This window comes from Enhydra lutris, unplaced genomic scaffold, assembly GCF_002288905.1.
Source record: "Enhydra lutris kenyoni isolate GAN:26980312 unplaced genomic scaffold, ASM228890v2 scaffoldscaffold14, whole genome shotgun sequence".
In the NCBI taxonomy this organism is placed as follows: Eukaryota; Metazoa; Chordata; class Mammalia; order Carnivora; family Mustelidae; genus Enhydra; species Enhydra lutris.
Window position 1 is genome coordinate 920420 of NW_019154098.1, and position 19998 is coordinate 940417.

Here is a 19998-nt window from a genome sequence, read left to right on the forward strand (position 1 = left end):
GGGCGGGCCTCGGCTTCCCAGCGGGCTGCGCGGCGGCCGGCGGTTGTCGGCGGGGCAGTCCGGCGGGCAGCGGCGGCTGTTCCGGCTGCGGCACAGTGGCGGACGAGCGGGCTGGGCGGGATGCGCGGCCGCCGTCGCCGTCTCCCCAGACTCTGAGCGCCGGCCGGGCCGCGCCCACCCGGGCCCCCGGCCCCCGCCTCGGCCGACCTCCGCCCCTCGCCTTCACCCCAGCTCGGACCGCCTCGGGCCGAGCGTTCCTAGCGCGGCCCGGGCCCAGCGCCGCCGCCGCCGCCGCCGCCGCCCCCCCGCCCCTCCCCCGCCCGGCCGACTCCGGCGCTCATGCGGACCGAGCCCCGCCCCCCGGCCCAGCCCGCCGCCCGAGCCCGCGTCTGAGCCCGCGCCGCGCGCCCGCCCGCCCGCCCGCACCATGCTCAAGTGCATCCCGCTGTGGCGCTGCAACCGGCACGTGGAGTCGGTGGACAAGCGGCACTGCTCGCTGCAGGCCGTGCCCGAGGAGATCTACCGCTACAGCCGCAGCCTGGAGGAGCTGCTGCTCGACGCCAACCAGCTGCGCGAGCTGCCCAAGGTGAGCGGCCGCCCGCACCTGGGCGCCGGCCTCGCCTGCCTCGGGCGCTGGCACCAGGTGGCAGCGGGCGGCAGGGCGCGGCGGGGTCGGGGGGCCACGGGGGCCGGAAACCGGGAACCTGAGCCGGGCAGGTGGGGACCAACCTGCCGCGCCGCGCGGGGGGCGGGCAGCCCCGCCTGCTGCTCGGCCTGTTCTCGCCCCGGCCGCGCTGGGGCGGCGAGCTCTCCCCGAGGCGGGTCCGCAGGCTCTCCGCCTCTGTCGGCTGCTGCTGCGCGTCCTGGTCCGCTTGCTTTCCTTCTAAGGCTGCTCCGCGGGGGAGACTAAAGGAAGCAGGTCATAAAAGGATTTCCTTTCTGGAGACAGGGTGCTTGGTGGCCCCGTGCCTGGGGGCTGTGTGCCACAAAGGGTGTGGCCCACCGGGGCTTGGTTGGGAGGGCTCTATCCCTTGCCTTGGTTGGGAGGCCTCTGTCCCTTGCGGTGTGCAGGAGCCTCCGGGATTGACTGACTACCTGTGTGCCTGTCACTTACTGCCTCTTTCTTCTTGGTGGTTGTCAAGTTCTTGCCACAGAGGCGGGCCAGGGTGGTCGGGTGCTGTGGCAGAAGGCACTGTGGGTCTTGGCGGGCTCCCTTCCTGGGTGGGTAGGAGAGGAGCTTCGGGGGGCGAGGGCAGTCTTGAGGGAGCACGCAGGGAAGGAAGAGCCGTCTGGTCGGGAGCAGGTGAACTTCCCAGCTGAGATCTGGGCTCACGAGGTCGGCCATATGGCGAGACGGCAGCAGGGGAGGCATCTGAAGTGACTTCGAGAGACCGGGTGCCAGAAGTTAGGAAGGTGGAAGTGCGGCAAGGCGTGCATACACGTTCTTCTCTTCTTTTCTTGCTGCAGACAGGGGAGATGAGGCAGGACCCAGGGTTCCTGTGTGGCCTGGAGCAGGCAGAGACCCACGGGGTCCGTGGCTTGTGACTGGTGTCTGCTCTGGAGGGGGCGCGGCCGCCCAGTCCGCCCTCCCCTGACCCTGCTCCCTGCCCACAGCCCTTCTTCCGACTGCTGAACCTGCGCAAGCTGGGCCTGAGTGACAACGAGATCCAGCGACTGCCTCCCGAGGTGGCCAACTTCATGCAGCTCGTGGAGCTCGACGTGTCCCGGAACGGTGAGGGACCCGGCGCAGGGTGGGGCTGGCAGGAAGGGCTTTGAGCGCGTGGGTACTCTGGGTGCATCTCCATGGTGACCCTTTTCTCTCGGTGACCCCCCCCCCTCTCGCAGACATCCCCGAGATTCCCGAGAGCATCAAGTTCTGTAAGGCTCTGGAGATCGCGGACTTCAGCGGGAACCCCTTGTCCAGGTGGGTGGTGGCCGTGGCAGGGGGCAGTGGTGGGCCTGGGGGCCCCCACAGCCCTGTCCTTGACATCTGGGATCCCCCTTCCCCTGGCGCAGGCTCCCTGAAGGCTTCACTCAACTCCGCAGCTTGGCTCACCTGGCACTGAATGACGTGTCCCTACAAGCGCTGCCTGGGGACGTGGGCAAGTGGGTGCCCTCGGGGGGGGGGGCGGGGGGGGGGGGACAGGCTCAGCCCCACCCCGCCACTCTCCCCACTGTCCTTGCTTCCGTCACGCCCCACCCGGGTCTCTCTTTCAGCCTCGCCAATCTGGTGACCTTGGAGCTCCGGGAGAACCTGCTGAAGTCCTTGCCCGCGTGAGTGGGTGCGGGTCTCCCCCTGGCCTCTGCCTGCGCCACAGTCCTAGGGCGCCTTGGGCCCCGCAGCCCCGGCAAAACCTGTGGTTTGTTCCGCAGGTCTCTGTCCTTCCTGGTCAAGCTGGAGCAGCTGGATCTGGGAGGCAACGAGCTGGAAGTACTGGTGCGGAGAGGGCGGGGCCGTCGTGGGCGAGGCAGGGCCGCCGATCCTCCGGCCGTCCCTCCGAGCCCATCCCCTCTCCCCATCTGTTATCGCAGCCTGACACCCTCGGGGCTCTGCCCAACCTCCGTGAGCTGTGGCTGGACCGGAACCAGTTGTCGGCACTGCCCCCGGTGAGTGAGGGTGTGGGAGCCCCTGCCTCGCGCTGGGCCGTCCCCTGACCCTCCGTGCCCGCCCTCAGGAGCTGGGGAACCTGCGGCGCCTGGTGTGCCTGGACGTGTCGGAGAACCGGCTGGAGGAGCTGCCCGCGGAGCTGGGCGGGCTACTGCTGCTCACGGACCTGCTGCTCTCCCAGAACCTGCTGCAGCGGCTTCCTGACGGCATCGGTCAGCACTGGCCTGGGCGCGGGCAGGGGCGTGGCTGCCATGAACCTTGGGCGGGGGGGGGGGGGGAGCCGTGACCCCGCCTGGGTTCCAAGAGAGGCCCCCGAGAGGGGGAAAGGACGCCGAGGCTGGGGGTCGGGGTGACCAGGTGCTGCACCTGAGGAACCGAGGCGTCTCGCGGGGACAGGGTAGGGACAGTGAGCAGGAGAGGGCTCGCAGGTGCGCACGGCTGTGCTCTTTGGGGCTGGGGAGCTCGATGGACGGTGAGAGCAGGAGGACAGGGTAGGTGGCAGGGAGGAGCGCTGCCCTCTTCCGAGCTGGGTGCTGCCTGAGCAGCCGGGCCCTCCCCCCCACTCAGCCCCTGGCACCGCGTGTCCCCGGCCCCAGGTCAGCTGAAGCAGCTGTCCATCCTGAAGGTGGACCAGAACCGGCTGTGCGAGGTGACTGAGGCTATCGGCGACTGCGAGAACCTGTCCGAGCTCGTTCTCACGGAGAACCTGCTGACGGTACGGCCGGCCTGGCAGGACTAGGGGTGCAAGGCTGGGGTCAGCCGTGTGGTGGGAGGTCGCTGGCAGGAGGCACTTGGCAGGAAGCGGTGGGCGCGGCATGGGGGATGGGGGGGCGCCCGTCTCCTTCTGAAGCCCAGCAGGTTTCGGTGGACCCCCGGCCCGCCCTTTCCCTGGCCAGGCCCTGCCTCGCTCACTGGGGAAGCTGACCAAGCTGACCAACCTCAACGCGGACCGCAACCGCCTCGAGGCGCTGCCACCGGAGATCGGAGGCTGCGCGGCGCTCAGCGTTCTCTCCCTGAGGGACAACCGCCTGGCTTCCCTGCCGCCCGAGCTCGCCCACACGGCGGAGTTGCACGTGCTGGATGTGGCCGGGAACCGGTGAGTGCCCGCCCGCCCTGCCCAGCCCCCGCCGAGCCGACCGTGCCCGCCGGCCGCCGGCGAGCTGACCGTGTCCACCGGCCACCAGGCTGCGGAGTCTGCCGTTCGCACTCACGCACCTCAACCTCAAGGCCCTCTGGCTGGCCGAGAACCAGGCCCAGCCGATGCTCCGGTTCCAGACCGAGGACGACGCTCAGACCGGCGAGAAAGTGCTCACGTGTTACCTGTTGCCCCAACAGCCCCCGCCCAGCCTCGGTAGGTTGCTGGTGATAGGCTGCCGTGAGCCGGCAGGGGGAGCGGGGTTGGGGGGGGGCATCCAGCCCCAGGCAAGCCCAGCCGCCCTGACGCTGGTTTCCCTCAGAGGACCAGGGGCAGCGGAGCAGCCCCTCGGAGAGCTGGAGTGACGTCCCACCCAGCCGCGTCAGCGTCATCCAGTTTCTGGAGGTCCCCCCGTGCGGCGATGGCGCTGAGGGAGCTGCTGCTGAGAAGCGGGTATGGCGGGGGGCTTCCTGGGCGGGCTGCCTCCTCCCTGCCCTCTCCTGACCCCTGCCTGCCCCCCCGCGCGCCCTTGTGCGTGCCGCAGGGCCTGCAGCGTCGAGCCACGCCTCACCCCAGTGAGCTGAAGGTCATGAAGAGGGGCGTTGAGGAGCGTCGAGGAGAAGCCCACACCCGCCGGCCAGAGTCCAAAACGCCCTCGCCCCTGGAGGAGGTGCCTGTGGGAACCCGCTTGGCACAGGGGGGACACCGGCCCTGCAGGCTCGTACCTCGCGGGAGCCCTGAGCGTCTCGTCATCCTGGGTGTGGGGCTTGGAGGCCCCAGGGTGGCTGGGGGTGCTGTCCAGGGCCGAGCGCCCCCTCCCACGGGGCGGGGTCGTGTTGCACAGGGGCTGCGGGGATGGGTGCAGGAGAGCATGTAGTGTAGATGTGCAGGGGGAGCCCAAGGCGGCCGCGTTCTTGGTGGCCCAGGGGATGGAGAGCGAGGGCTGGAGGTGCTCACGCGGCCAGCGGGGGCAGGGTCAGATCCGGCGTCGGGAGCTGGGAGCGCCCGCCCCTCCTGCTCCCTTGGAGGCTTTGGGCCACAGGAGCTGGGAAGGGAAGCTTTGGGATCCCGAGGGGGACAGCTGGGGACTGTAGGGCAGGCCCCCCGGCCCGCGAGGCCCCGGACCTTCCCCAGGTGGGAGTGCGTCTCTTGCGAGCCTATGGGCCCTCGTCCTTCAGTTGTCCGGGGAAGGTCTGCGAGGGGCCGTGGCACACAGCTGTCGAGTTGGGTGGCGGTGTGGCTCCCCCGTGAGCTGGGGCGGCCGGCCCCCACCTGTGCAGGGCGCAGCCCACCTCGGCCGCCGTGGACTGAGCCGTGTTTGCTCCGCTCCAGGACAAGAGGCTGAGTACCGAGTCGGGTCTGAGCGAGGACTCACAGCCGTCCGCCGGCACAGCCTCCCAGGGAGAGCCCGAGGGCCCAAGCCTGCAGGAAGCCGCTCCCGGCCCCCAGGAGGAGGCCACAGAGGAGAGTTATGAAGAGGTGAGGCTGGCGCGGGGGGTCGGGCAGACATGGGGGTGGGAGCCGTGCGCACGCGGCTGGGCCTCCTGGGTGGGCTCCTCCCAGCCCCGAGCACGGGGTCCCTCCTCACGGCTGCCTCTGTTCAGCCCACGGTGCGCTTCGCGGAGGACACGCTGCTGCTGCCTCCCGGGGAGGACGGCGAGAGCGAAGAGGGCCAGCCGGAGGCGCCCTGGCCCCTGCCTGGCGGGAGACAGCGCCTCATCCGCAAGGATACGCCTCACTACAAGAAGCATTTCAAGATTTCCAAGCTGCCCCAGCCCGAGGCTGTCGTGGCCTTGCTGCAGGGGGCGCAGCCCGATGGTGAAGGCCTCGGAGCGCCCTCGGGCTGGCACAATGGCCCCCACGCACCTTGGGCTCCGAGGGCAGAGGAGGAGGAAGAGGAGGAAGAGGAGGAGCCCGAGGAGGAGGAGGAGGAGGAGGCCGCGGAGGCCGAGCAGGAGGAGGAGGAGGCGACCCTGGCGCCCGCACCCTCCATCAAGGTGGGCTTCTGCTCACAAACCCGCTTGAGCTGGGCTACGCCAGCCCCTCCTGGTCGGGCTGCGGCCCACGCAGGGGTCTCCGGCAGTTGGCACAGCAGCTCTGGGTCCACGTCCCAGGCCAGACTGCCCCTCGGTGGAGTGGCGGACGCCCCAAGGCCTGCTGACTCCAGGGTCTTCCTGGGCCACGTTCAGACTGGGGCCCTGGGGTCTGGCAGCTGCGCGTTGCTGCCTGGATGCCTGCTTTGTTTCGGGTCCTCTTCAGAGCTTCCTTTGGGCCACCGTGGCCCCTCATGCCAGTCCTGTCCCTGGCCGCTCCCTGGGGACGTGGTGCCCCTGGCTCTTCTGTGCATCTGACGTCGAGCTTCCATCCCGAGCACGGGCGTGAGGCCGTGGCAGCTGAGGGGCCCGGGACAGTCAGACACGGCCTCTGCCCGCTGTGGGGTCCCCCGCCCCGCGGAGTCTGCCCCCTTTGGTGGTGGCGGCCACACTTGTGGGCTGGAGGGGAGGGGCCGGTGCTCAGGCGGTGGCGGTGTCGTGGGGTGCTTCCTGTCCCTGCTGCTCGTGGCGGGCCGGCTGCGGCGGTGGCGGGCGCGGCTCACTGCATGCTGGTCCCGTCCTGACAGGGGGTGTCGTTTGACCCGGCCAATAACCTGCTCATCGAGCCCGCACGCATTGAGGAGGAGGAGGTCTGTACTCGCTCTCTGCTTGTGCTCTGGGTCCTGGGCTGTGGGCGCTCGCGCTTCCTGCCCCTGCCCCGCACGCCCGTCCATGCTGCTTCCCCCTCCCGGGTGGGGCCTGGGTGCCCTCTGATGCGGACTGACAGACAGATGTGGCGTTGGGCCTGGGAAGGCAGCCAGTCTCGTCGGGGTGCCGGGGTGCCTCGAGATCTGCGGGGCTCTGAGGCGGCATCTGCAGGCGGGGGCAAGGCCTCTGGCCTCCGTCTGGGCGGTGCCCTGCCCCGCGGGGCACCTCTGCTGCTGGGCGGAACCAGGCCCTTCTCGCGCCGTGCTGGGCCCACAGGCAGCCCCCAACGGCCCCCGTGTGTTCTGTTCGCAGCTGATGCTCACCATTGTGCGGCAGACAGGGGGCCTGGGTATCAGCATCGCTGGCGGCCGGGGCTCTACACCCTACAAGGGGGGCGATGAGGTAAGGGGCTGCATCCTTCTCCCCGCATCCCTGCCTTTTCCCCAAGAGCCGGTCGTGGCTTTGAGGGTTTTCCAGCTGCCCCTTCAGACCTCGCGGCTCACTTCGTTCTAGGCCCCCGCCTGCCGGCCAGGACTGGCTCCATGGCTCAGAGGCAGTGCAGGGCGCTGGCGCTCTCCTCGGCACTCTGCCTCACTCCTGGCATTTGCCCCTGTTGGGTTTGGGGTTGCAAATCGTACCTGGAGACTGACCTGGGCCCTCTGGCTCCGTGGGCCTGGCCGCAGTGAGCCCGGCCCATGACAGCCCCGGCCCGTCCTCTTCTTCCCGTGCCGCTGGGCGTCTCTGCAGGCTCCCCAGGGGGTTTCCAGGTCTTGGCCAGCTGCTCCCCCAGCACGACAGGACGGGGCCCCTTCATGGCCTCCGTCCTCTCCCCGCTCAGCCCCCGCTCGTTCCCCAGGGCGTGTTCATCTCTCGGGTGTCCGAAGAGGGCCCTGCAGCCCGGGCAGGGGTCCGAGTGGGGGACAAGCTCCTCGAGGTGAGTTGGGGACACGTCTCCGGTTTCACACAAACGGCACCAGCTGTGTTTGGAGCAGATGCTGCCCCTGGAGGCTGGCCGGGGAGGTGGTCAGCCCTCCAGCAAGCTGGGTGGGAGGTTCAGTCCTGCCCCAGAGCCTTGGCAGGTGTGTCGGGAGGGCCCCAGGGAGGCTGTGTGCTTGTGATGATGCGTACGCACCAGGATGGAGCCTGAGGATCTGGAGGGGCCCACGGACAGGCGGTGGGGCAGGAGCCTCACCAAGCCGGGCTCAGACAGCCAGGGGCCTCGGGTGTCCTTAGTCACGGGACTGCTTGGATGAGGGATAGGTGGCAGGGGGTTGCGGGGCTGGGGACCTAGGTGTGGACCAGCAGGAAGGGCACCCTTGTGTTCCCATCAGCTGGCTCGCGTCCTACCCTGCCCCCACCCCCAGGGCTGCTCAGGCCGTGGGCGTGGTGAAGCCCACTGGGAGTCCCGTCTGCACAGTGGTGCACAGAGCACTCACAGGGCTGTGGCCCTGTCCTGATGGGCGTTGGGCTTCGCAGGTGAACGGCGTGGCCCTGCACGGCGCCGAGCACCACCAGGCCGTGGAGGCCCTCCGGGGCGCGGGCAGCACCGTGAGGATGCGGCTGTGGCGCGAACGCATGGTCGAGCCCGAGAATGCCGTCACCGTCACGCCTCTGCGGCCCGAGGACGACTACAGCCCCCGGGAGTGGCGGGGAGCCGGCCTGCGCCTGCCCCTGCTCCAGCCGGAGTCGGCCGGGGCCCCCCGCCAGCGCCATGTGGCCTGCCTCGTGCGCAGCGAGAAGGGGCTGGGCTTCAGCATCGCCGGTGGGAAGGGCTCCACGCCTTACCGGGCTGGTGACGGGGTGAGGTGGCTGTGGTGGGGGGAAGGGGGTCCTTCAGGGCCAGGGGACAGGACGGAACTCGGACTCACTGTGCCTGGCTCTCCCCCCCACCCCCGCCCACAGGGCATCTTCATCTCTCGCATCGCAGAGGGGGGCGCTGCCCACCGGGCGGGCACTCTGCAGGTCGGCGATCGTGTCCTCTCGGTGAGTGGGGGTAGCGGGGCCTGCTCACTGCCCCCTCTGCTCCACTCACCACAGGGCACCCTGACTGGCCGCACTCTTGCAGATCAACGGGGTGGACATGACTGAGGCCAGGCACGACCACGCCGTCTCCCTGCTGACCGCCGCTTCCCCCACCATCGCCCTACTGCTGGAGCGGGAGGCCGGGGGGCCCCTTCCCCCCAGCCCTCTGCCACACTCCCCCCCGCCCCCCATTGCAGCCCCCACCGCCGTGGTCACTGCCACCCCTGGGGAATCCGGGCTGCTGAGGCTGGCCCCTGGCCTGCCAGCTGCTGCCTCAGAGGGGCCGTACCCGGTGGAGGTAAGACCCCGGGCTTCTCCCTGCCTGTACCCTAACCCCCCGTAAAGCTTGGTGTGACGCATCTACCCGTCAGGCAGGAGAGCGGGTGCTCCCGGGCTCCGCGCCCTCTGCTCCGGGGCCAGGCCTCTGGGGCCGTTCCATAGGTTGCCGCATCCGCACGTGGCCTTTGTGTGCTCGTGTGCCGTGATGTGGCAGGGACGCCCCCCGCCTCCCCAGCCCCCCACCATCCCTGACAAGCTGACTGCAGCCACCTAGGCCCATACGCGCTCTGAGCCGGAGAGGCCCCGCTTTGTTGCTCTAGCGGGTTCATCCCAGCCAGCCCCTCAGGCCCCTTGGTGCCCGCAGGAGATCTGCCTGCCGAGAGCCGGGGGCCCCCTGGGACTCAGCATCGTCGGGGGCTCCGATCACTCCAGCCACCCGTTTGGTATCCAGGAGCCTGGTGTCTTCATCTCCAAGGTAGATCAGGCCCCATAGGCGGTCCCGTGCCAGGAGGGCCCAGCCTGGCCGCAGGGCAGTGAGGCCTCCAGCCCGCTCAGCAGCCCTCTCCTGACAGGTGCTCCCGCGGGGCCTGGCTGCGCGCAGTGGCCTTCGGGTCGGGGACCGCATCCTGGCAGTGAACGGGCAGGACATTCGGGAGGCCACGCATCAGGAGGCTGTCAGTGCCCTGCTTCGGCCCTGCCTGGAGCTGGTCTTGCTCGTGAGGAGGGACCCACCACCCCCAGGCATGCGGGAACTCTGTATCCAGAAGGCCCCCGGGGAGAAGCTGGGCATCAGCATCCGAGGGGGCGCCAAGGGCCATGCAGGGAACCCCTGTGACCCCACAGACGAGGGTATCTTCATTTCCAAGGTGAGGCCCGTCCTTGGCCATCCCCGCAGCACCGGCTGCTCAGGGAGGGGACGAGGGCCCGGGTCCGGGTGGATCCTGGAGTGCGAGGCCCGGTCTCTGCAGGTGAGCCCCACGGGAGCGGCCGGGCGTGACGGCCGGCTGTGGGTCGGGCTGCGGCTGCTGGAGGTGAACCAGCAGAGCCTGCTTGGCCTCACCCACGGCGAGGCAGTGCAGCTGCTGCGTGGCGTCGGCGACACCCTCACCGTGCTCGTCTGCGACGGCTTCGACGCCAGCCCCGTGGTCCCGGCCGAGGTCAGTGCCTGCCTCGTCAGTGCGTGTGCGGCTCGGCTTGTGTGGTGAGGGACCGTGTGCATGTCGGGGGGCGCCGGGAGGCGGCGGGCGGGGGCGCCGCGGGGTCAGGCTGTGCTCTCGGCCACCTGTGCACGACCACACACTGAGCCTCTGGCATCGAGTCCACGAGAGCAGTTGTGTGGTCAAGCCGGGCAGCATCTGGGCAGGGGTGGAGGGGATCTGAATCAGACGCATGGCGAGGCTGCGGCCCTGCAGGATGGCGCCTTCGGACCCACCCAGGGACCCCCAGCCTGTCCAGGGCCTGTCCCCTGCTGGCGGCTCCTCCCCAGATGGTGCACTCCCTGGGACCGTCTACCTAAGAGCAGCATTCTGGGTGGGGCGTGGGGGCACCAGCTGTCCTCCTGCCCGGCCCCCCAGAGCCCCGACCCTTGGCCTGGCCTGCGTGCTGAGCGGCTCTGGCTTCTGAGCCTCAGCGTCCCCTCTGTGCCGGAGGGTCCCCCACTCCCCACGCAGTCCTTCCTCGCCCACTGCTGTCCCCGGAGCCCCCGGGTGGAAGCTGACGCGGCCACTCCTGCCCGCAGCCCACACAGGTCCCTGAGGGCTCTTCGCCTGGAGGGGGACAAGGCGGTCACTGCAGGTTGGCCCGTGGCGGGGGTTGGTCCCTGGGGTGGGGGTCAGTGCCGGCAAGGGTTTGTCCATCATCGCGTGTCCACTGACGTGCAGGGAGCCCGCACTCTGGGCCCGGACACTGTGCTGGGGGCCCCGCGCCCACACCTCCGTCTTCATGGGAATCCTGGTGGTTTCTGCGAGGAGTTTCTTTTAGGCCTTGAGGCTGGACCGAGCAGTCCCAAGGACACCTTTATCTTTGTTTATCTCTTATGTGTGTTTAGAGGTGTTTCGATCAGCACGTTTGCTGATTTTAAAGCTTTCTGTCTGAAGAGAAAGAAGAAAACCGCTGCACGGTGGAGGGTGTGAGCCCCGCCGGGTTCCAGGTGGGGTGCGCGCACTTGGCTGTGCCCCGCGGGCGGCTCTCAGGGGCTTCCCAGCACAGTGGCCAGCAGGCCCACCGTGGCTTCCGCGGAGTTTGTGCGGGAGGGCGTCCTGGGGACCGGTGGTGGGCAGACCCGCAGGCCTGCCCCTGTGTGCCCCCGTCCCCGGCCCCAGCTTGGGCGCCGCGCGTGTCTGTCCCGTGATTGCGCGTCGGGCTTTTGTCTGATGGGATGCAAGTGTCTTTGTCGCTCGTGATTTTTAAGAACGGTGTGTCTGAGGATCTAGAAATCTGAGTTTTCTATGAATTACGTGTTCTGATCTTGTCCTTTGTGCCTTGTGGACTTGGGGTTTTCCTTTGCAATATCTCCCCATTTTTGAGGTCCTCCCCCACCCTACGCAGACCTGCGTTTCCTTTGTCCTCCGGGACTGGCACTCGGCTGGACGGCTATGTCGTGTCAGCAGTGGGGACTTTGCTCCCGTCGTCCCTGCGGGTTTGAACATGGGGCCTCCCTTACGTGCTCACTGTGTCCTAAATACACTCGCTTTCCCGTGTGCTTTGATCCCTAATTGGTCACGTTGCTGCTTTTTCCTATTTTATTTATTTACTTATTTTTAAAGATTTTATCTGTCTGACAGAGAGAGACACAGCAAGAGGGAACACAAGCAGGGGGAGTGGGAGAGGGGGAAGCAGGCTACCCGCTGAGCAGAGAGCCCAGTGCAGGGCTCAATCCCAGGACCCTGGGACCATGACCTGAGCTGAAGGCAGAGGCTTAATGACTGAGCCCCCAGGCGCCCTGCATTTTGTATTTTAAAAAATTCCAGAGAAGCGTGTTCTCTGCCAGGTGAGCCCGCCGGGTTCTCTGACAAGTCAGCGGGGCCTCGACAGTTACCTTTGCTTTCAGAACCTGTTTCCCGAGGGGCCGCGTCTTCACTCTGCTTTCCTTACTCCTGCTAAGCTGCTTGGAAACCCTGCATCCCGGTCAGACCCCACCGGTCGCTCAGGGAGCCCGGTGTCGGGGGCCGTGATGGCGGCCAGTGGCCCTGCCTCGTGCCAACTTGAAGGGGTGGTTTCAGCTTGCACTTCGGTGTTTGCTTCCGTGTCTGAAGCCCCGGGGCAGGGGGGGACGCTCGTACGGCTCCGCTCGCCGCCCCCCACCCCGGTTCTCCCTAACCCCGGCCTGCTCTTCTCATCTGCTGTGTTTTTCTCTTGTTTAACGTGAGCACGTCTGACCCTGTAGGAGTCCGGGTTTGCCAAGTGTCTGAGCTGCGCTTGGGTTCTGAGCTCCAGGCTTGTTTGGTGCCGGCTCGTGCCTGGCCACGTCTGTCCTCTGGTGCCCTGCACAGTGGCTGGAGGCGGGACGCGTGTGCACTTGCTGGCCCTGCTTCGTGGCCGGGGCCTCCTCGGGCACCTGCACGGCCTCGCAGATGCAGCCGGTGGGCTTGCCTGGGCTCTGTGCCCTCCTCTCGGGACTCCCAGGGAGGCTCAGACCGAGGAGCCCCACCCGCGTGCCCGCCAGCCTGTCCGCGCCGGACGTGGGAGCGCTCTGCTCACATCCTTGGCCTCTGGCTCTCACTTGCCAAAGCGCATCTCTCACCAGCTTCCCCGGAGAGCTGGCGCCCCGTCCTCGCTCCCCTTTCCTCCTCCTCCCGCGCAAGGGGACGGTGCTCCCCTCGCCTCCTCTGTGCCCCGCTCCCTGCAGGGGGGCACCTCCCCCCAGCTTCGCCACCTGGACCTGCGGGACACACTGGTCTCCTTCATCTTGTCCGTCTTCTCGGGAGCGAGCTGGGGCCCGGGAGGTCTGAAGTGTTTTTCTCTTGCTGAATTCATGGGTCCGTATGTTCTGCATGTTTGTGGCCGCACTGTGCCCCCGTCGGGCGTGCGGCTGTCTGTCCAGCGCGACACGTGCCATTTGACAGCTTCCTTGCTCTCTGGACTGCGCAGGTATCCAGGTGCTTCCTGCCCCAGCCCTGGAGCCAGCCGTTTCCAGGGGTCCCCGGCACTGAGAACCCAGCCGGGTCCAGGAGCCCTCGGAGCCTGGAATGTGGATATTTCTAGAAAGAGAGAAGCCGTTAGTTTGTACTGTTATTTTTCAAGTAGGCTCCATGCCCAACGTGGGGCTTGAACTCATGACCCCGAGATCAGGGGTCATGGGCTTCTCCAACTGGGCCAGCCAGAAGTGCAGCGTTTTCACTAACTTTTGATTTCATGTCTGTGTCTCTTTTTCTCATACTGAAGTTCTTTTCAAGTAACGTTATTCCTAACGATTCAAAGTGCAGTAGCAGCATTGCCGCTAAGGAGGCCGCTGAGAGCGAGGTAAGGTCCCGCGTCCCTGAGATTTATTCACTGGGACGCGTCACCAAAATACTGAGTCTTCAAGTCACGTGAAGTAATTCTGTGTGATATGGCGCCCACTTGCTATACAGTTGGCCTTGCTTGTTTTCAGCTTTTTTTTTTTTTTTAAGGTTTTATCTATTTATTTGACAGATCAGGAGCAGGCAGAGAGGCAAGCAGAGAGAGGGGGAAGCAGGCTCCCCGTGGAGCAGAGAGCCCCACGTGGGGCTCGATCCCAGGACCCTGAGATCACGACCTGAGCTGTAGGCAGAGGCTTAACACACTGAGCCCCCCAGACGCCCCTTGTTTTCAGGTCTTAAGGATGGTTTTAAAGATGGGTTTTGTGCTGGAGCGTGGCTTCACGTGGTCCCAAGCCCAGACCACTGCCGGCTCTTGCGAGGGACTTCGCCACCTGACCTGCGACCGTCCCCACGCCCCACTCCAGTCCGTCGTAGTGTGCATTTGGGGTTATCTTGCCGTCGTTTTTCTTTTAAGATTTTATTTGAGAGCAAGAGAGCAGGAGCAGGGGGAGCAGCGGCGGGGGGGGGAGCAAGCTCCCTGCAGAGCAGAGAGCCTAATGTGGGGCTTGATCCCAGGACCCCGAGATCATGACCTGAGCTGAAGGCTTCACCATCTGAGCCACCCAGGCGCCCCCCATTCTTTGTTTTTGCAAAACACAAATACATAAGATAACTTTAAACTTGGAGAAGAGCGGCAAGAACAGGCCACAGACTCTCCCTCCGAGGCCTCGTGCACAGCATTCTCTGTAGCAGAGGCCTCAGGCCAGGGGTGTGCGAGTGTCTAGCTGCCCCGTCTCCCTCGTCTCCCCGACCCTGACCGAGTGCAGGGTCCCAGGGCCGCGCAGGAAGGCTTCAGGGGCGCAGCTCTGCTGGGATGACCGCTGCCCGCTGGAACCCACTGACCGGGCGCACAGGTGGCAGTGTGTCCTGTCCTCGGAGGCCTCCACGGGCTGTCGCCCCGTTTCCCACCGCAGAGTGGCTCTTTCCCCTGTGAAACCAGCGTGTGTTTTGTGGGGTTCCCCGTCCCATTTCCCTCAGCAGCGCAAGCAGCACAGTGGCGGCCGCAGCCGGGTTCTGACTCGGGGCTCCTTCCCCGCGCTGAGGGGCTTCCCCATTGGCTGGTACGGCGCCTCCCAGGGCCGGTGTGTCGCTGTGGCTGCTGGTTCTGTGCTCCCGGCTCGTGTCCCGCTCTCCCGCACAGCCCCACGTCCCGCTTCGCGAGGGAGCACCGGCTCCTCTTGGAAAGTGGTCTTGAGAAGCCAAGGTCTGGGCCCGGGGCCTCCGCGCGGCCTGAGGCCGGGAAGCGGGAGCAGCTCCCCCTCTGGAAAACCAGAGCGCATGACCTGCCCCCCGGGACAGCCCTTCTCGGTGCACGCGCAGCCTTCTCTGACGAGGGAAACCAGGCGGCGGCCTCGCGTGGGTGCTTTCCGCTCGGCCGGGCTGCGCACCCTGTCCTCCCCGGACCGAGGGCCCCAGCACACCAGGGCCTCCCTGCAGCCTCTTGCCCAGTGTATTCCAGAAGGTGGGAAGGTGGGTTCCTTAGTGTCATTAAAGTTGCTTCCGTCAGAATCGCAGCCGTGGCCGGGCCTCTCTAGGGTCATTGTCCACAGCTCACGGCCGTTGTACCCGCCGCGTGAGCGGCCCCATCTGTCGTGACAGCGTCCCCGTGTCTGCCTGATGCCTTCAGCCTTGGGCTCCCTCTTCCCAGCTGGGGGCTCTCCTGGCCTTGCTTCCTGGGGTGCCACTGCCCTGCCATCACCTCGTTCTCTCTCGCACTCGGCCTTTCTCAGTGGCTGCCGCACCCGGTCTGTGTCTCAGCCACATGGGCCGTTCCCATGGGGGGAGGGGGTCTTCCGTGCCGCCCCCGCTCTGGCTCCTGCTCTCAGCCCAGGCCGAGATGTTGCCCTCGTCTGTGTTTTCGTCGCCTGTGATCACTTTCAGGGTTCGCGGTCACAGCACAGTTCATGGGTGGGCCACGCGCCCTCCTTCCCCCGCCCTGGCCACCGGACCGAGGGCTCTCCCCTGCTCAGAGCTGCGAGGTTTCTCCTGCATCACAGCCTTTATTTCAGAGTCCTTTCTGGGTGCTCGCGCTGCAGATTCCAGAACAGCCACCAGGTGCCTCCGGCTCAGTGTCCACAGTCGGCCTCCCCTGCTCCTGCCACGCGTTGGAACGGCCCCCGGTGCCCGTGACGTGCTTCCGTGACCCGTAGCCACCCCGTGTTGCAGACGGGGTTGTGGCCAGCAGCACCGCTCACAGACCTCCCTGCCCCGGAGGCCGCCTCGGCTGGGGCTGTAGCCAACAACTGGAGGGACCCTGAGACGGGGGGCCCCGCCCTTAGCCTGCTCCTCTCCTCAGGTGTCCCCAGGCGTCATCGCCAACCCCTTCGCAGCAGGCCTCGGCCGCCGGAACAGTCTGGAGAGCGTCTCCTCCATCGACCGCGAGCTGAGCCCCGAGGGCTCCACCAAGGTCAGAAGCGCCGGCAGCCGGCAGCCCCGGGGCTGGGGGGTCCGAGGCCGGCAGCCCCTGACCGGCATCCTCTCTGCTCGCAGGAGAAGGAGCCACCGGGACAGACGCCACCGTGGGGACTGGAGGCTGTGGTGAGTGTCTGGGCGTCCCCACCCTCCGCACCGGCTTCTCGTATTCTGGCTGCCCCCCCGCCCCCCACCGAAGAACCGCGGGGCCCGAGGGCGGACACAGTGCGGCGGGCGGCGGGGGGCGGCAGGCACTCTTGGTGGCGTCCACCAGCGCCCCGCTCGGGCGCAGACCCGGCCCCTCGCAGCACTGTGGATTCTGCCCCCCAGGGCCTGAGCTCGGAGAGCCTCAAGCTGGACTACCGCACTCTAGCCGCCGTCCCCAGCGCCAGCAGCACGCAGAGGGTCAGTGTCCCAGTCACGTCCCCGGCCGGCTGTCCACCTCCCCATCGGAGCTCTGTCCTGCCCCTGCCCGAGCCCCCGCTCGCCACGGAGACCCTGGGGCATGGGGCCTGCAGGGGACATAGGACACGGGCGTCCACGCCGGAGCTCTGCCTCCTGATCCGGCCCAGGTCCCTCTTCACCTGGAGCCAAGCCATGAGGCAGCTGAGGGCTCAGCCCGGGTCCCGGGAGCCCCACCTCATCCCAGACTCACCGAGCCGGCTGCAGAGTGGGGAACACGGGCAGCTGGAGGCCCCGGTGGCCTTTGGGGCGTCATGGTGGGCTTGCGCGGGAACAGCCTGGAGCAACTTTGAGAAGTGGAGACCGGGGCCAGGGGTGGGGGCGGCAGGCACCGGGCAGGATGGATAGTTGGTCTTGTCCCTCCCACAAGAGCTGTGAATAGCCCTCGCAGAGGCTGTGCCCAGCCGGCTGTCCTCCAAAGGCCTTCAGGGAGGCGAGTGGCTGCCTGCTGGGCTCTAGGAGGCACCGCAGGGAGGGTGGGGGCTGTGCGGGAAGGGCCTGTGGGCTTCAGTGCATCCTCCAGCAGCCGGGGAGGCCCAGGAGGGCTGGGGGCCTCGCTCGGGGCTGGCAGAGGGCAGTTGGGGCCTCCCTGGCTCACCCCCGTCATACCCTCAGGGGAGGGTAGCAGGGGAAACTGCTCGTGGAACAGCTGCTTCCCCCCTGCCCCGTGTGGGGAGAGCCTCTTTCCTGTCTCCCTGGCACAATCGGGGCAGAGGGAGCCTGGCGGACTCCAAGTCCCTTAGGGAAAACAGTTTCATGCTGGCTGACCCGTGGTTAGGCCATAGTGCACCTGCTCTGGGCTGGGCTTGGGTTGGGGAATGGAGCAGCAGCTTTGGGCAAACACCCCCTACCCCAAGAGCTCTTTCTCGTGGGGCCCCAGCCTTGCCTGCCCCTCACCCCAGCACTGCCTGACCCCTGCAGATACAATCTGGGGCAACAGGAGGGAAGATGGCGGAGAGCCCCTGCTCCCCCAGCTGCCAGCAGGTGAGTGTCTGGGGCACCCCCATCCAGGGAGGGGTGCCAGGGGATGGCCCCTCCCCCCAGCTGCTCCTCCTGTGAGGGCACAGCCTGTGAGCACCTCCCCAGCTAGAGGTGGCTGGCAGTGTGGGTGGGGTGGGGGGGCAGCTCTCTGTGGCTCCTGGACAGAATGGGGGCTCAGGGCTGCCTCACCTCTACCTGCCCACTTGTGCCTGAGTCCCTGGGGGCCAACGTGGTCCTTCTGAGGCTCCCTGGGTCTGCTGCATGGGAGGGCCAGGCCAGGGCACTCCCACTCTTACTGCCCGTGGTTGGGGGTTAGCACTGGTAGGCCCAGCTTGGAGGCCAGCTGCCAGCCTCTGCCCCTTCTCAGCAGGCGGCAGACAGGTGAGTGTCGGCCCTGTGCCCCTGGACACCCACCCCGGCCGCCACCCCTCTGGCCCCAAGTCTCTCTGCTCCAGCACCGCCCCGCCCCCCAGCCCTTTACCAGAACCCCAGTGCCACCTCCTGGTCCCCGCCCCTGCCTGTTGCTGAGAAGCCTGGCTTGGGCTTGACCGAAGGCTCCCTGGTCCCCAGGGATAGAGGGGACCCCACTTTGTGAGTATTCGGGCCCACGGGGCACGGCAGTCAGAGGCAGCTGGCGGGGACAGCTGTCCTGGCCTGGCTCTGCTCACGTGTGGTCCCTCCCCAGCCCCCAGCCCCACCGTCGCCCGACGCACTGCCCACCAACGTGAAGCAAGCCTATAGGACCTTCGCCGCCGTGCCTGGCCCGCACCCACCGCAGGACACCCCCACCCAGGTACACAGCGGGCCACCCGCCCTTCGGCCGCGAGGGCCTCTGGGCCGTGTGCCCGGAGGCGCCAGGTCTCAGGACCCACTTCCCGCAGCCCCCTCCCCCCGGGGCCACGGCCTCCCCGGAGCAGCTGTCTTTCCGTGAGCGGCAGAAGTACTTTGAGCTGGAGGTGCGGGTGCCCCAGGCTGAGGGCCCCCCGAAGCGCGTGTCCCTGGTGGGTGCCGACGACCTGCGCAAGATGCACGAGGAGGAAGGTAGGTGGTGGGCGGCCAGGTGGGCGGCCACGCGGCTGGGCAGGAAGGCCCGGGCGGACATCCCACCTGACGTGACGCCCCGGCCCTGCCCGCGCCCCCAGCCCGGAAGCTGCAGCAGAAGCGGGCGCAGCTGCTGCGGGAGGCCGAGGCCGGCGGGCTCGCCCTGGACCTGGACGGGGAGGAGCCGGAGGAGCCAGCACCCTGGGCCGGCCCTGCCGCGGGGTGAGCTGAGCTGAGCTGAGCTGAGTCGGGGACCCCCGCCATCTTCCGGGTGACCCTGTGCTGGCTGCACCTCACCCACCTGCCCCTCCCGCCCTGTCCCCCATCCCAGGCTCAGCCCCTCATCCCCCCAGCCTCTCGGAGGCAGCGCCCCGGTGCGCACGGCCAAAGCCGAGCGCCGTCAGCAGGAGCGGCTCCGCGTTCAGAGCCCGGAGCTGTCCATGCAGGTGCCCGACCGGGCTCTGTCCCCTGCCGAGCGGCGAGCCCTGGAGGCCGAGAAGCGTGCACTCTGGAGGGCAGCGAGGTGAGGCCCTGGTGGCCCTGTGAGGCCGAGCCCAGCCCCACGGCTGCACCACCCACCCGCCCAGCACCGCCTCCCCTCGGCCCGCAGGATGAAGTCCCTGGAGCAGGACGCTCTCCGCGCCCAGATGGTTCTCAGCAAGTCCCAGGACGGCCGGAGCAGGCGGGGGCCCCTGGAGCGGCTGGCCGAGGCCCCCTCGCCCGCACCCACCCCGTCGCCCACCCCTGTAGAAGGTCTGTGGCCGGGCAGAGGTGGGCGGCCTGCCCCACAGCCCAGACCTCTCCCAACGCCCACTTCTTGTCCCCTCAGACCTCGGGCCCCAGACCGGCAGCTCCCCTGGACGTCTGGTGAGGAGCCACAGCTGTTGCTACCCTGCACCCCTCCCCAGACTCCCCTCCCCTCTCCTTCTCTCGCCCTCTTCACACTCTCTGCCTTTCTCCCTCACGCTGTCCTTCCAAGGCCTTGTCTGGGAGGAAGTTTGACTACAGGGTGTTCGCAGCCCTCCCTTCTTCCAGACCTGTCCATGACCTGCAGGTACCAGGCCCGCCCGCAGGACAGCCGCGCGCACCTGCTAGCCTGGCCCGTGCCCCTCTCTGCCTGTCTCGAGGCCTGTGGGCGCGGGGACCCCCACCCAGGCTCTTGGGGGCGGCTGCAAGGCCCGGGCTGCAGTCCTGACCCCCCCCTCTCCCCCTCGCAGTCCCCAGACTTTGCTGAGGAGCTGAGGTCCTTGGAACCGTCTCCTAGCCCTGGTGAGTCAACAGGCTCGGCCCCGGGGCAGCGCTCAGGGCGACTGCCCACCCCCCCATCACTCACTGCCTGCCCGCCTTGCCTGCCAGGCCTGCAGGAGGAGGACGGAGAAGTGGCCATGGTGCTCCTGGGCAGACCCTCGCCGGGCACCGCAGGCCCCGAGGAGGTGACACTGTGCAGCAGCCGGCGGCCCATGAGGCCTGGACGCCGCGGCCTGGGCCCTGTGCCCTCCTAGAGGCTCCTGGTGCCTCCTCTCGACTTGGGGAGGGGACCCTGCCAGCCGCACCGCCACCCTGACCCCGAGTCTTTTAACCTGGGTGTTAGCGTTTTCAAGAGACCCGGCGGGAGCTCCGGCCGCTGACTAACCACCCCTCCCCCGCTGGGACCCGTCGGCAAGACTGTAACTAGTGACGTTTGTACAACCAAAGACTCTATTTTGTGGTTTAAGAGGAATAAAATTGACTACATTTTACTTCCTGTCTATCCATCTG

General features: G+C 67.7%; 1 protein-coding gene across 3 annotated transcripts; it reads left to right on the plus strand.

The window, feature by feature from the left end:
• Positions 1-417: 417 nt before the first annotated feature.
• LOC111146525 (scribbled planar cell polarity protein) lies at positions 418-19979 on the plus strand. 3 transcript variants are annotated; one of them, XM_022502082.1, is made up of 37 exons: positions 418-586; positions 1615-1732; positions 1846-1924; positions 2017-2106; positions 2218-2274; positions 2374-2437; positions 2533-2607; positions 2676-2820; positions 3205-3323; positions 3505-3704; positions 3793-3959; positions 4066-4196; positions 4288-4413; positions 5076-5222; positions 5348-5740; positions 6364-6426; positions 6797-6886; positions 7341-7418; positions 7961-8284; positions 8387-8467; positions 8550-8804; positions 9150-9260; positions 9358-9651; positions 9754-9942; positions 15641-15751; positions 15835-15888; positions 16087-16161; positions 17140-17202; positions 17885-17992; positions 18081-18240; positions 18342-18456; positions 18560-18763; positions 18851-18993; positions 19070-19107; positions 19220-19294; positions 19458-19509; positions 19597-19979. In XM_022502082.1, exons 1-37 carry the CDS (start codon positions 428-430, stop codon positions 19740-19742), a joined length of 4899 nt encoding a protein of 1632 aa, XP_022357790.1. In that variant the 5' UTR covers positions 418-427; the 3' UTR covers positions 19743-19979. The 3 variants fall into 3 exon arrangements, with proteins under 3 accessions (XP_022357790.1, XP_022357792.1, XP_022357791.1); XM_022502084.1 differs by lacking the exon at positions 19220-19294; XM_022502083.1 differs by lacking the exon at positions 19220-19294 and having other exon boundaries at positions 15835-15882; positions 18342-18462; positions 18572-18763.
• Positions 19980-19998: the final 19 nt, after the last annotated feature.